Below are 16,696 nucleotides of genomic sequence, written 5' to 3'. Positions count from 1 at the left end.
AAAACACTGATGAAAGAAATTGAAGATGACACAAAGAAATGGAAAGATATTCCATGTTCTTGGATTGGAAGTGTGAATATTGTTAAAATATCTATACTACCCAAAGCAATCTGCAAGTATAATGCAATCGCTATCAAAATACCCATGAGATTTTTCACAGAAGCAGAACAAATAATCCTAAAATTTATATGGAACCACAAAGTTCCTTGAATTGCCAAGATTACCTTGAGAAAAAAGAACAAAGCTGGAGGTATCACACTCCCTGACTTCAGACTACACTACAAAGTTACAGTAATCAAAACTGCATGGCACTGCCACAAAAACAGACATACTGATAAGTGGAACAGAACTGAGAGCCCATAAATAAACCCACACTCCTATGGTCAAAGGACTCAAGAATTTACAATGGAGAAAAGAGAGTCTCTTCAATAAATGGTGCTGGGATAACTAGACAGCTACATGTAAAAGAATATAATTAGACCACTCTCTAACACCATATACAAAATTAACTCAGAATGAATTAAAGACCTAAATGTAAGACCTGAAACCACAAAACTTCTAGAAGAGAGCATAGGCAGAACTCTCTTTGACATAAATCATAGCAATATTTTTTGGATCTGTCTTCTAAGGCAAAAAAAAAAAAAAAAAAAAGCAAAAATAAACAAATGGGAACTAATTAAACTTAAAAGCTACTGCACAGCACAGGAAACCCTCAACAAAGTGAAAAGGCAACCTATTGAGTGAGAGAAAATATTTACAAATGATATGATGTACAAGGGATAAATATCTCAAATATATAAACAGCTCATACAACTCAATATAAAAAAAACCCAATTAAAAAATGGACAGAAGATCTGAATAGACATTTTTCCAAAGAAGACATACAGATGGACAGCAGGCACATGAAAAATGCTCAACATCACTGTTAGACTAATGCAGATCAAAATCACAATGAGATATCACCTCATATCTGTCAGAACGGCTATCATCAAAAAGAACACAAATAACAAATGTTGGAGAATATGTGGAGAAAAAGGAACACTTGTACACTGTTGGTGGGAATGTAAACTGATGCAGCCACTTTGGAAAACAGTATGGAGGCTTCTCAAAAAACTAAAAATAAAATTACCATGTGACCCAGCAGTTCCACTCCTGGGTATATATCTGAATAAGTTAAAACACTAATTCAAAAAGATATATGCACCCTGGTGTTCATAGCAGCACTATTTACAATAGCTAAGATATAGAAGCAACCCAAGTGTCCATCAACAGATAAATGGATAAAGAAGATGTGGTGTATATACACAATGGAATATTACTCAGTCATAAAAAGGAATGAAATTCTGCCATTTGCAACAATGTAGATGGACCTAGAGTGTATTATGCTTAGGGAAATAAGGCAGAGGAAGACAAACGCTATATGTTATCACTTTTATGTGGAATCTAAAAAAAATAAAATAAAAGAATTTATATAACAAAACAGAAACAGACTCACAGACATAGAGAACAAACTAGTGGTTACCAGTGGGAAGAAGGAAGAGAGGAGGGGCAAGATATGGGTAAGGGATTAATAGATGCAAAATACTCTGTGTAAAGTAGACAGGCAACAAGGATATATTGTACAGCACAGGAAATATAGCTGTTATTTTGTAATAACTTTAAAGAGAGTATAAACTATAAAAATATTGAATCACTATGCTGTACACTTGAAACTAATATAATATTGTAAATCAACTATATTTCAATAAAAATAAATACACAGATGAGAGGGAAAAAGACATGAATATATAATTCTCAAAACCAAAAAGATGTAAAATGGCTCTTGAATGTATGAAGATGTTCAACTTCACTCATAATAAGACAAATTGAAACCATGCTAAGATACAATAACCCACCCATTAGTTTGGCAAAAGTTCAAAAGCTTGATAGTACAGTCTGCTTGGCAAGGCTGTGAGTAAACAGGCATTTTCATACATTGCTGGAAGCAAAGCAAAATAGTACAACCCTTACAGGGATATGTGACAATAATTGTGCCAGGCAGAACTGAAAGTGGCCACCACCTCCTGGTGCTCCAGCCTTTTCATAAACCCCTACCTTTGAGTGTGCCCAGGACCTATGACTTGCTTCTAATCAACAGATGTCACTCCTGTAATGATGTTACATTATGAAAAGCTCCACTTAGAGCCTGCTTGCTCTGGTGAATTTCCTTGCTGGCTTGATGAAGTAAGTAGCCATTGGTGGCAATGAAACAAATTCTGCCAACAGAGTGAGTGAATGTGGACGAAGATACTTCTGCAGTCAAGCCTCTAGATAAGAACACAGCCCAGCAGACCTCCCAATTAGCACCTTATAAGACCCTACACAGGGGCTTCCCTGGTGGCACAGTGGTTGAGATTCTGCCTGCCGATGCAGGGGACACGGGTTCGTGCCCCGGTCCGGAAAGATCCCACATGCCGCGGAGCGGCTGGGCTCATGAGCCATGGCCGCTGAGCCTGCACGTCCAGAGCCTGTGCTTCGCAATGGGAGAGGCCACAACAGTGAGAGGCCCACGTACAGCAAAAAAAAAAAAGACCCTACACAGAGAACTCAGTAAAGCCATGTCCAGACTTCTGGCCCCAGAAATTATGAAATAATCAATATGTGTTTCAAGCAGTTAAAAAATAATTCACTCTGCCTAAATTATAATGCCAAACCATAGTGGTACAAATTAAAAAATAACATTATTTGAAAATAGTGTATCCTGAAATAAATCGTACGAGTAAAGAACCGTTAAAACTCCCATTCTTTGGTGGCAGCAGACTAGCTAACTTTTCTGGATCTCTCCTTCTGTTTCTAGAGCTGTGCAAGGCACTTTCACAAAGGCTCTTATTTTAATGGTCACACACCTTCCACCAGATTTTGAGGATTGCAATGGCCACAAACTAAATTAGTCCCCATTCTTTTATTTTTTTCTGGGTGAGTACCAAAGACCACCACATGAAAGGAAATACACAAGCAATGCAAGTTTCACATCTGTTTTGGGTTAAATTTGCTTTTTAAAAATAACTGGTTTCTTGTGGAATAAATCATCTTTGACATTAGCTGCAGAGACTGGGTTGAGGAATAATGTTAGCATGACACTTTCTCAATTATCTTATATCAAGAAGGAATTAATAATAGAATAGCAAAATGATAAATTAGAGGTAAGGACATGCTATATGCCTTTTTCTCCACCAGCCAAACATATTGGTTCATACCAGGATCTCCAGGTCATAAAAGCAATCAAGTGATCAGATTAAGTTCTGGTGACAGTATTGAATTTCATATACTAGTTGTGTATCACACTGGATAATTGTATGGAAAATGACTAAGCAGAAATCATCCTTTCATATCCCAATGAAACATTATTAAAAGAATGAAGAAAGAAAAAAAAAAGAATGAAGAGAACATTCCTACCTAAAGATTACTGGCCATCATCTTGTCGTAATTACACCACATAATCATCCAACAGCATATGCGATAGCCCTACCTGCAAATGTTTTTCCCATTTCCTTTATCTTCTCAAAATCGAGTATTTAAGAATAAATCATCCATTCCTCCTTCCTTGATGTGCTCCAATGGTTGTAAAGCAGGGAACATATAGTCTTACATATATTCGTATATTGTGTTCAGCACTATTCTAAGTATTCTGGGTGATTAAACAAAAAACAAAAAAACCTCATATTGGATGTGTTTCTTGCCTTTAAAGAATGTGCAAGCCAGGAAAACAGTTCCTATATAGAGACACCTGCTGAACAATGATCTAAACTACAGATTTGCTTAAGTATGACAGTCACATATGACAGTACCTGGAGGTGAGAGAAGTTAAGCGACCTAATGACTTACAACTCTGCCATCGTTCTCAAATCATCAGAATTAGCTGTTCACATAAATTTCTGGGCCCTGCCATGCAGAGTTTCTGACTCAGTAGGTCTGCAGCAAGGCCTGAAAGTTTGCATTTTGAAGTTCCCCAGTGAGGCGAAGCTGATCTGGCTGGGTTGGGGACCATCCTTGAGAACCACTGACACGGGTGATTCCACCTGATGTTATCAAATTGGTCCTGCTGTTCACCACTTACAAAATCAATACTCATAAAATGTTGGTAGAGAGGAAAGTTGTCTTTAATCAGAATGCCAGCAATCTGGGGAGATGATGGACTCAGTGTCCTCCCAAAAACCACCTCCGAAGATTCTGCTCAGCCATGAAAGCTTTTAAAGGGAAACAGGAAGTAATCTCAGTTAATCGTTGGACTAGGGGGTCAGAGTGGTTGCCATCCCCCACTGTATGCCAGCTTGAGTGCAGACTTGTCAACTCCTCGTGATCTTTCTTTAGATCCTATCTCGTTCACACGTTTGCAAGATTACTGAATGGGAAGCTAGGGAAAAGTTCTGGTCATCTGGTAATTACTTATTCTTCATTTCTACTTCTTTGGTCTACGGAAAGAACCAACAAGTTAGGCAAAGTATTATGTGATCAAAAGATTTGAAAGGTGTGCTAGGGCCAGAGATGAGTAGAACACAGGGGTGCCTGGTGTAAGGTTAGTGTCAGACAAAGGGGTGCCCCCTGCAGAAAGCTCTTTCCTGCAAAGAGTTTTTTCCTGCCCGAAGCTGCTTGCACTGACTACTGCTGTGAGTGTCGAGTTCAGGATTGTTATTGTATAATTTCCCTCTGGCATTAGGACCTGCCATAGCCCTCTTCTCTAATCGTTTAGGCTTTTTAACTTGTGGCTTTTGTGAATCTAACATCCATCTCTGTTTCTATGATATTTTCATAAGATTTTCTGTAGAACCGTTGGGTAGGCAGGACCTCCCTGCCCTCTAGTTTGGTTAATTTACAGGAAAACATTATCCTTTTCCCCTTCTATCCTCAACTGTCATCTAGTGTTTGTAAATAAAATTGGAACAGATGAAATATTTGGCTTTAGCTGGTATTTCCCTGTGCCAATGAATTGCAAGGATTCATAAAAGTGGGGGAAGCAGTGTTTATATAATGTGATAAGGCTGGATTTTTTTTCCTAAGGGCTGATTGTGTTAGCCAAGTATTATTGGTCCTTCCCTCTGTGGTTCATTTTGTACAATTTGGGGAGTTCATTAGAATATGAAACTATGGAAAATGGTGTTGGCATATGCTTCAGCACATGTATTCTGAGACCTTTTCCCCCTTAAACTTATTTTGACTCAGGTATTTGAGTTATTTACAAGAAAAATATTTTCATTTTTGTTTTACTTTCTCTCTTGCTCTCATGTAGGATGAAATGTTCTCTCTGGTACAATGCCAAGTGTGGCACAATTGTTTGCAGAGAACTTTGCTTGTTAAGATGTAATATTTTGCTGGGCAGACACACAGTATCAAGGCTCTTGATGACTGATAGGTTTCAAAAAGTCTAAATGTTTGAGGGTGTGTGTGTGGTGTGTGTCTGTGTCTATTTCAAGGGACTCTCCCCAACCGCTGTTTATTTTCGTCCAGGCATTTTAATAGCTGTATTGATCTGTGGATATTATACATTTTAGGATTAAATTCAGCTAGTACTTATTGTTTTAGTAGGCATAGTGTCAGATACGTTTTTACATGCTAGCAATTGATTCATTTGGGAAAAACTTATAGAGTTCCAGAAAGTGGGTGTAAAATAAGGTGCGTAAATAATTTGAGCAGAGTAATTTAAAGATATGTAACTGAAAACTATTATAATTTGAACAGCTACTTAAAATACACATTATAGATGTTTATTTTAAATAGATACTGGATTAAAGTGCTAAATAATTTCAAGTAATAACCTATAAATAGCTGCATTCTTAATGAAAGTTTTCTTTTGATTTTAAAATGCAACTCTTGAGAGGCAAGGTCACATTATGTCCGACAGGTGAAAAATTTTAAAGTAAAAATAAAAATAGATATGAAAAAGACTGATATAAATGTGATATAAGTCACATTTACTTTGAAGAGAAGAATAATCCTATTCTCATAAGAAGTATACAAGTACCCCAGTTATTTTATAACAACTCAATTATCTGCTGTCATGTATAGATTTGATATTTATATAGTCACCTTATGAATTTCAGAATGAGTTATCTGATGTCAGGAAAAGTTGATATCAATAATCCAGACAACAAGGACCTACTGTATAGCACAGGGAACTATATTCAATATCTTGTAATAACCTATAATGGAAAAGAACCTGAAAAAAATATACATAAAACTGAATATATATGTATAACTGAATCACTTTGCTGTACTCCTGAAACTAACACAGCATTGTAAATCAACTATACTTCAATTTTTTTAAAGGAAAGGAAAGGAAAAAAAATAATGCAGAAGTAATTTTTGTTTTTGTCTATATTTAACATGCTTTAGTATGTAATGTCCCATATTATTATTTTAGTGAGCATATGTGCAAACGGAATTCTCTATTTCTTTTTATCATTAAAAGGGAGAAGCAGGACCTCCAGGTGCTCCAGGGCAGGATGGATCACGGGGTGAGCCTGTGAGTACCTTCTCGATTCAGTTCTAAAGGATGACGTCCTTCTCCTGTCATGAAATCCTTTGACTATTTAAGTTCTCCTTCCAGATGCCCTATGCTTGTTCAGCGACTTCCAGACTAGGATTGTAGAAGCTCTTTGTGGAATACTGTAAAATATTAAAATATTCAATCCTCTTTTACAAACTGAGAAGAGTTTTGCTAGCAGGAAATTTATGTGATGAGTCTAAATCACCAAGTTCTAAAAAAAGATAAGCACGGTGCTGAGACAAGGAATTATGGCAGTGAGATAGTGGAGGTTAGATACAATCTCTCCTCCTAAACCAGCAGATAGAAAACTGGGAGTTACTGAGTGAGACTTTATCCCCTCTCCCGCCCCACCCCATCAGCTCAGAGAAGGAAAGAAAAGATCCCTTATTCCTTTTTCTCTGACTCCTCTGTCTTTCCTGCTGAATGGTGGAGAGGAAGCCAGGTTTGCTGTGCCAGGAGATGTACTCTGTTAGGAAAGTAATCAGTAGATTATGTGTCTAAAGTTTGCCCATGTTATCTGTATATAATTCTTCTGGGCTGTACTCTCTTCCAACTAAGAACATATAGCATTATGTTATTCTGTTATTTTGACAATTAATGAAAACTTGGTTGTTAGTAATATATCTCATGAAGATTGATCTTTACCATTTATGAAAAAGCTTTGAAAACAGGAAAAAAGAAAAAGAAAGTTTATATATTTGGTGATGCAAAGAAATGAAGACGCTTGGGTTGGGTGTGGATGCTGGTTTTAAGTGTTTGTAATGAATGTTTTGGCCCCACTAAAAAGGATATGTTTACTTTATTTGTTCTATAGTGTGGCAGCCAAGAAAATTAGTGGTGCTTAAGTTGGAAGGACGGACACTCTTAGAAAAAATGTTTTAAAGCTAATTAAACACAGCTTATAGTAGCCAGATGGTAATTCATTCCTGCATGCAGATTGGTAAATATGAATACTAACTCTTAGAATTAAAATTGAGGACAAAGGATGTATTTCATTGGGAAATGATTACATTGCTTTAAAGCACAATTACCTGTACATGCCTGTGCTTTGAAATTTAAAGGTTGCTATTGATCAATCCTAAGAGTAATTTAGTCCTTAGGGTAATTTACATTCTAAGTGACAAATGATACCCAGTTGACTTCAATCCAGGTGATAAACTCAGTTCTAACACTTGCTGGATTTATTAGAATTTGTTTCAACTGTGTATCACTGTGTTTAAGGATTATAATCTTTTAGTCATTCATTCAATAAGCATTTACTGTCTGCTTTGTGCCAGACATTATATTAATTGAGGAGAAAATGAAGATGAATTTGTCAGGGTCCTGCCCTCAGGAGTCAGATGGCCAATAGATGCAAATATCATATAAATGTTATAGAGGGAGGTGCGGGAGGCTTGCAAAGTTGTAGGAGATGTATATGATGCTAAATGAGTTTTGGTACATCATTGAAAATGATGCATTCTTCTTGTTTAATAACCATTTATTGAGATATGATTCACATACTACTGTATAAAATTTACCTATTCAAAAAGTATAAGGATACATTCTTAAACAAGATGTTCTCTTAGCCAAATTGTGGAGTATAAATAGGAGTTGTCTTCTTGTTTGCCCCCTAAGGCAGAAACCTGTAACATGTTCCAAAATATAGAAATGAAAGAAATCATGATACTTTGGGAAAACTGAAATTACGTCAAATTGCTTAGGATAGATGGAGGGAGTGGGATAGAAATACTAGATGAGGTTGCAGGGGTAGGGAGAGGCCAAATCAAGAAAGGCCTTGTATGTCTGTGCTATTTGGACTTAAGTCTGAGAGTAATCGGAGGCATTCAAAGGTTCTAAGTAGGGAAGCGAGGTGTTCAGATTTAGAAAGTTTTAGGTCACTTGACAGCAGAAAAGAGAATGGGTAAAGGGGGGCAGATGTGGAGGGCAGAGCCCAGCAGCAGGCCAGCTGAGCCCTGCCACCTCCACCTCCAGCTAAGGCAAGAATATTCAGAGTTGGGAGAGGGAGAGTGTGACTGATCTGAAATGAACTAAAAAAGCATCAGCAGAGCTCAGGGATCGATTGGATGTGGGTAACATGAAAAAAGATGACTCTCAAAGTCTTGCTGTGTGGATGGAGGCACAGGAAGACCAAGCAATAAACAAGAAATAGAGCAAGAGGAATTAATTTCGTCTGGGGAGGTGATCCTATGATATTTTCACGTGGGACAATAGCAAAGGCATTCAAATACGAGGCCTATACTTTGCATCCTTAGAGTAGACATGGAAACATGGGGACTAATATAGTTCCGATGAGAAATAGTGGGTCAAATTCAAGACAGTTTTAGAAGAATTTCTGTGAATACTAGGTGTAGTAGGTTGAAAAGTGTTCCCCCCACCAGGATATCAGATCCCAATAACTAAAACTGATAAATGTTATCATATTTGAACAAAGAATATTTGCAGGTGTGATTAAATTAAGGGTCTTGGGGAGATTATCCTGGCTTGTCTGAAGGGAGGCTGATCTAATCAGTTGAAAGTCCTTAAGAGCAGAACTGAGTTTTCTCAGAGGAGGCAGTGAAATTGGAGTGATGTGGCCGCAAGTCAAGGAATGCTGCCAGAAGGCAGAAAAGGCAAGGGATGGATTCTCCCCTAGAGCCTCTGGGGGAGTACAGATTTCCATCCTCCAGAACTGTGAGAGAATAACATTCTGTTGCTTTAAGCTACCAAGTTTCTGGAAAGTTTTTACAGCAGCCATGGTAGACGAGTACACTGGGCTTCTCATCTAGTCTAATCTTTAACAATCATTTATGTAATGAATCTATGTAAAAAGCCTCTGAGTCCTACTGATACATATCAAACTCTTTGTAGCACATGTGTTGATCGAAAATATTTGGACTTAAAGCAAGTAGATAAGCAGGTTTAAATGACAATTTTGTTAAATGTGAGACTCCTCAATCACTAATATTTTCTGATTCTTCAGTTTGTTAAACTGTCATATGTTTTGCAAAACTTCTTTTGTCCACTTCATATTTTTCTACATCTTTGCATTATTCTATTTAGTAACTTTTAGCCCATATGTCTTCTCTGTACTATTATTCATCATATTGCAAAATTGGAACAACTTAAATGTCTGATACTTAATGTATTAGGTATGTAAACTGTCATGTAAAAATATAATACTCTATGAATATGTATGCCTAAGGAAGGATCTACATGGCAAACATGTGGTTTAATCATGTTTTGGTTACTTTGCTTATTTCCAGCCATGTTGCTTTTTGATGTCTGTTATGTTCCATTTTTTGCTTCTCTGTGTTTTATTTTCTCCTGTGAGCATGCTATTGTTTTTGTAATACATTACTTAAAAATTAAGGCATGGCTTTTGAGTGTTGGGCAGTGTTTCTTTGTTTTTCAAACATATTAAGCTTGTCAGACTGCATTTCCATTTTTGTGCCAAGGAATGGAGAACCATCAGATTGCTTCAAGGAATGCTCAGTTGTTGGAAATGTGTCTTCCTAACTTGCAAAACCATTCTGATTTTACCTTGTGCAGTTAGGTGGATGGGGAGACAGGGCAATACAGGAGCAGCAGCACACCAAATTTACTCATAGTTGAAAAACAATAACTGCACACATTCATTTTTGATCAAATCCGCTTATCGACCAAATTATCACATTGAACAGCTACTTGGCTTTGGCCAGTGGTTGTTGACCAAGTTACCTGAACTGTCATCATTTCCCCTGATGTTCATCGTAGCTGTTCTATGCTGGTCCAAGCCCAATGACGTCCTGTGTTTAGTGTAGCATTTCTTCTCAGGCTTCTGATCCATCAGATCCCTAGTTTTCTTTTTTTTGTGTGGTACGCGGGCCTCTCACTGTTGTGGCCTCCCCCGTTGCGGAGCACAGGCTCTGGACGCGCAGGCTCAGCGACCATGGCTCACGGGCCCAGCCGCTCCGCGGCATGTGGGATCTTCCCGGACCAGGGCACGAACCCGTGTCCCCTGCATCCACAGGCAGACTCTCAACCACTGCGCCACCAGGGAAGCCCAATCCCTAGTTTTCTGATCACCAGCCCGCCCACTGTGCACAGGGCATGATGACTCATGGTGAAGACTTGTAGGCAGGACTTGTGTTCTACTCTTGGAGCTGAGATCCCTGGAGCCCCATGAAGAGAGAAAGGATGCCACATTTCCTGGACCTACAGAGGTGAGCACATCTTTCTTAGTTAAGGATGCCTTAAGTCATTTTATTTTGGACACTTTTGCTGTATCATTTTTCCAGGGATGCAGATGTGGGGATCACTGTACTGTATTTGAGGACATTGGCTCATAGAGGCTTTTGTTTCCTTCTCCTCATGCCTTTCAAATTCTTTCAAATTCTTTAGAAAGTCATGCCTTTCTAAACCATAGCTTACGCTTGTCTTTATGGTGTGTGTCAACTACTGAGGCAGTTCAAGTCGTCATTTAGTTAAGAGACAAGTAGATCTTTTGTTTAATCACCTTTTCTATGGTGCAATTATGTGATATGCCATGTTATGCATAGAGGTCAAAGGCATAAAATCCTTGGGGGAAGTGAATGTTGACTTGCTGTGGTGGTTTCCCATGTGGAATAATCCACTTTGTTATACTAGCTTTGTGGAGGTGTCTTTATTTACCCACTTCACTGTATTTTTTTATTTCGATTGAGGAGAAAGGTAGGAGGAAGAAGCCCCACTAGTTGTGATGCTGTCCTTATTTGATTTGCAATTGTATGGCAAGCTTTTTAAAGTTGGTACATGTTTGTAAGATTTTTTTTCCCACTCCTCTTTCAGGAACCAGGAGGGGCACATCCTCCGTATGTGTTGAGTAAAAGAATCTTAACCTGATATCTGCCATTAAGAATTTCATATGGCACTTAGTGTGAAGGCAGCCCACATTTAACAACTAAGAAAATTTGGAAAATTCAATTGTATTTATTATTGTAATAATGCTAGTTCCAGGGTTATGTTTTAAAACCTGATTGAGAATAACTCTTAGAATGCATTTTGAATTAAACAATGTAAATGTCCAGTTTATCTACAGGAGTGACTACATTTGTAAGCAATATCTACAACTTTTTGGTCTCCCAAAGCATGGCATTTGGCATTGTCATGACTGCAAAAATATTATATGTTTTTCTTTAACCTTACTAAGCAACTGTTGGCCCATTATCTGTACAAATTAATCAAGTCCCACTAGGTTTACTTATGGATCTGTTTCTTTTCTACCATGAATGATTTTATTGATATAGTAAAAACAGACCACCATCAAATGACTTTAAAAAGCAACATCATGGATTTTAAATTTAGAAGCTCAGTGCCTATGGTACTGATCATTGTTTTACTGTTGCTCTGAAGAAATCTTTTTAATTGTGATCATTGTAAAACCATTAGTAAGCATTAAAAGAATACTTACATGAATCTTCTTTATTCATTTCTTTGTAATTTGAAAGAGGCTTTATTGAACCTTGAAATGACAAGAGGAATTAATTCAATCGAACGTATAAAATGATGCATGATTAATTCTCAGAACAGGTGACATATCCTCTGAGTCAACAGAATGTTATTGCTGCTTCCAGGGGCTCTGTGTTCCCGTTGGCATGGGGATTGATGATGCCCATCTCTGTTTTGAAGAGAGTGGGTGAGAGGAAAATTGGTACAAGATATTGAGTCTAGATTTCAAGCTTTTAGGACTTCGACTTTAAAATTATGTTCTGTAGTCATATGGGGGCCAGGGGTGGTTTTGCACACTTTCATTAAAAACCTTTGGTATAAGGTCCTTATACGATATTCTTGAATTAGTCCAAATACATTCTCCATTTTCAAAACATGAAAATACAGAATTAACAAAACAGTGTTGTTCAAGACAAGGCATATTTTATTTTAATACTCGGTTCATGATCCATATAGATGGCTATGTTAGCAGATGAAATTAGAAAGTTTTGCACTCAGTCTACTTTCATGAGTGTGGAAATTATGTTTTTTTATATGATTTGATTAATGTACCCTTTGGTATCTAGATTGTTTCATTCTAAAGATCTCTTTCTTGGTTTTTAAGTTTAAAAAATATTTTCAAAATGCTTCAGTGTGTACCACACTGATCACTACACAAATGTTTGATGCCTTTGAAAGTTGACACCAGAAAATCACTGATGTTCTAGGTGTGTTTAAGTGATGTAAAAACACAGATGGGGAATTTCTGGGAAAGAGCACTTGAAAATTTTTGCTTATATCAAAATACATTTTTATTTCTGAGAATCAGGGAAGCATCTAATAATTATGTAACTGATTGCCAATAGTTCTAGATACTTAGATATCTATAAAATGACTTTTGTAACTTTGAATACTGTACTGAAGTGTTCCATTTTTTGAAGTAGAAATAGTTAAGTCATAGTTAGGTGTGTTACTCGGTTTTAATTTTGTTTCTTTAAAAGATTATGGCTTTGAAATGCTTTTGGCAAAGATACACACTTTGGGGGTTGTAGAAAAACAAACAAACATGGTATGTTTTAAAAAAAGATTATATTAATCATGAGTAGACTAGTGTTTATGAATACATTCCAGAAGTCCTGTAGTACTCTAATGGTTCACAATGAATTTAATCCAATGGAAATTATCAACACGAGATATTAGAATATAAATTTCTTTTAGTAAGTAATTAGAACATAGGCACTAGACTTTTTCAATGAAAATATTTCTTGCAAATGAAGTATAAAGAGTAATTTGATGAACTAAAATTAAACCAGGGGAAAGGAGTTGAATGATGATTTATTTGTTCTAAGAACTACGAATAATTTCTTTGTTGTGATAGAATTTTCTTCCTTTCTGCTGTCTACATAAAAAGAAGGCACTTACTTGGTGGGTTTAGGTGAAATGTGAAGAACTTCTGAACAATGTATCTCAAAAAGGGACTGAAACCGCCAGCAGAGAGCTTTAAAGTTGTTGCAGATTCTTATTGAGACGTGTAGTCAGGTGCTAATATTTGCTGAATAATCACAGAATGTACAACATTGTACCAGGTAGTTTTGGATGGGACATTTATTCTCCAGTTAGGGAAGTAGAAAATTCACTCAAGAAACATACTGTACAGAGGTGTATATCAAAATCCTACAGTGGATTAAGACTCTTAAAAACCATTAAAGACAAGTGAAGTTAAGGGCTTCCTGGTGGCACAGTGGTTGGGAGTCCACCTGCTGATGCAGGGGACACGGGTTCGTGCCCCGGTCCGGGAAGATCCCACATGCCGCGGAGCGGCTGGGCCCGTGAGCCATGGCCGCTGAGGCTGCGCGTCTGGAGCCTGTACTCCGCAACGGGAGAGACCACAACAGTGAGAGGCCCGCGTACCGCAAAAAAAAAAAAAAAAAAAGACAAGTGAAGTTAATCATGAAAGGCAGACTATTAAAATTTTTGATGAAGGTTTAAAGACTGGTAGGAAAATGAACTGTAGTAGTTTTTAACCAGAGGCATACGTAAATTATAAGAAAATTCAATTGGTAGAAAATTATAAATCAAACAAGAAAACACCTTGATAACTATCCTAGCTTAGCCCTCAACACAAATAATTTTCAAGAGAGTCTTAAAAAAAATAGAGAGCACTGTGATTCAGAGAACTTTAGCCAGAATCACCAGAGGTTGCTATTAAAATTCAGTTTCCTGGGCCCATCCCCATCCTAATGATTCAGAATCAGGGACTGAATCACAGGAAACTGCATTTTTTTTTGGTTTTTTTTTTTTTTAACATCTTTATTGCAGTATAATTGCTTTACAATGGTGTGTTAGTTTCTGCTTTAAAACAAAGTGAATCAGTTATACATATACATATGTTCCCATATCTCTTCCCTCTTGCGTCTCCCTCCCTCCCACCCTCCATATCCCACCCCTCTACGTGGTCACAAAGCACTGAGCTGATCTCCCTGTGCTATGCTGCTGCTTCCCACTAGCTATCTATTTCACGTTTGGTAGTGTATATATGTCCATGCCACTCTCTCACTTTGTCCCAGCTTACCCTTCCCCCTCCCCATATCCTCAAGTCCATTCTCTAGTAGGTCTGTGTCTTTATTCCCATCTTGCCCCTAGGTTCTTCATGACCTTTTTTTTTCCCCCTTAGATTCCATATATATATGTTAGCATACGGTATTTGTTTTTCTCTTTCTGACTTACTTCACTCTTTATGACAGATTATAGGTCCATCCACCTCACTACAAATAATTCAATTTCGTTTCTTTTATTGGCTGAGTAATATTCTACTGTATATATGTGCCACATCTTCTTTATCCATTCATCTGTTGATGGACACTTAGGTGGCTTCCATGTCCTGGATATTGTAAATAGAGATGCAAAGAACTTTTGGTACATGACTCTTTTTGAATTATGGTTTTCTCAGGGTATATGCCCAGTAGTGGGATTGCTAGGTCATATGGTAGCTCTATTTTTACTTTTTAAAGTTTTTTTACATACTGTTCTCCATCATGGCTGTATCAATTTACATTCCCACCAACAGTGCAAGAGGGTTCCCTTTTCTCCACACCCTGTACAGCATTTATTGTTTGTAGATTTTTTGATGATGGCCATTCTGACTGGTGTGAGATGATATCTCATTGTAGTTTTGATTTGTATTTCTCTAATGATTAATGATGTTGAGCATTCTTTCATGTGTTCGTTGGCAATCTGTATATCTTCTTTGGAGAAATGTCTATTTAGGTCGTCTGCCCATTTTTGGATTGGGTTGTTTGTTTTTTTTGATACTGATCTGCATGAGCTGCTTGTAAATTTTGGAGATTAATCCTTTGTCAGTTGCTTCATTTGCAAATACTTTCTCCCATTCTGAGGGTTGTCTTTTCGTCTTGTTTATGGTGTCCTTTGCTGTGCAAAAGCTTTGAAGTTTCATTAGGTCCCATTTGTTTACTTTTGTTTTTATTTCCATTTCTCTAGGAGGTGGGTCAAAAAGGATCTTGCTGTGATTTATGTCATAGAGTGTTCTGCCTATGTTTTCCTCTAAGAGTTTGATACTGTCTGGCCTTACATTTAGGTCTTTAATCCATTTTGAGTTTATTTTTGTGTATGGTGTTAGGGAGTGTTCTAATTTCATTGTTTTACATGTAGCTGTACAGTTTTCCCACCACCACTTATTGAAGAGGCTGTCTTTTCTCCACTGTATATTCTTGCCTCCTTTATCAAAGATAAGGTGACCATATGTGCTTGGGTTTATCTCTGGGCTTTCTATCCTGTTCCATTGATCTATATTTCTGTTTTTCTGCTAGTACCATACTGTTTTGATTACTGTAGCTTTGTAGTCTAAAGTCAGGGAGCCTGATTCCTCCAGCTCCGTTTTTCGTTCTCAAGATTGCTTTGGCTATTCAGGGTCTTTTGTGTTTCCATACAAATTGTGAAATTTTTTGTTTTAGTTCTGTGAAAAATGCCAGAGGTAGTTTGATAGGGATTGCATTGAATCTGTAGATTGCTTTGGGTACTATACTCATTTTCACAATGTTGATTCTTCCAATCCAAGAACATGGTATATCTCTCCATCTATTTGTATCATCCTTAATTTCTTTCATCAGTGTCTTATAATTTTCTGCATACAGGTCTTTTGTCTCCTTGGGTAGGTCTATTTCTAGATATTTTATTCTTTTTGTTGCAGTGGTAAATGGGAGTGTTTCCTTAATTTCACTTTCAGTTTTTTCATTAGTATATAGGAACGCTAGAGATTTCTATACATTAATTTTGTATCCTGCTACTTTACCAAATTCATTGATTAGCTCTAGTAGTTTTCTGGTAGCATCTTTAGGGTTCTCTATGTATAGCATCATGTCATCTGCAAACAGTGACAGACTTACCTCTTCTTTTCCTATTTGGATTCCTTTTATTTCTTTTTCTTTTCTGATTGCTGTGGATGAAACTTCCAAAACTATGTTGAATAATAGTGGTGAGAGTAGGCAACCTTGTCTTGTTCCTGATCTTAGTGTAAATGGTTTCAGTTTTTCACCATTGAGGACGATGTTGGCTGTGGGTATATCATATATAGCCTTTATTATGTTGAAGAAAGTTCCCTCTATGCCTACTTTCTGGAGGGCTTTTATCATAAATGGGTGTTGAATTTTGTTGAATGCTTTCTCTGCATCTATTGAGATGATCATATGGATTTTCTCCTTCAATTTGTTAATATGGGGTATCAGATTG

At 37.2% G+C, this 16,696-nt stretch overlaps 1 protein-coding gene across 1 annotated transcript in view; it reads left to right on the top strand.

The window, feature by feature from the left end:
* COL21A1 (collagen type XXI alpha 1 chain) overlaps positions 1-16,696 on the top strand; it is a 127,277-nt gene that overhangs the window by 72,284 nt on the left and 38,297 nt on the right. Inside the window, exon 16 of the mRNA XM_089918920.1 lies at positions 6,446-6,499. Coding sequence (XP_089775046.1) covers positions 6,446-6,499 — 54 coding nt within the window. The remainder of the gene's footprint in view (positions 1-6,445; positions 6,500-16,696) is intronic.

Source organism: Delphinapterus leucas, chromosome 10 (assembly GCF_059928025.1).
Source record: "Delphinapterus leucas isolate spDelLeu-1000000601 "Yukka" chromosome 10, BTC_Dleu_Yukka2, whole genome shotgun sequence".
Taxonomy (NCBI): Eukaryota; Metazoa; Chordata; class Mammalia; order Artiodactyla; family Monodontidae; genus Delphinapterus; species Delphinapterus leucas.
Note: the sequence above shows the minus strand (reverse complement) of the source record. Positions and strands in the feature narration are given on the sequence as shown.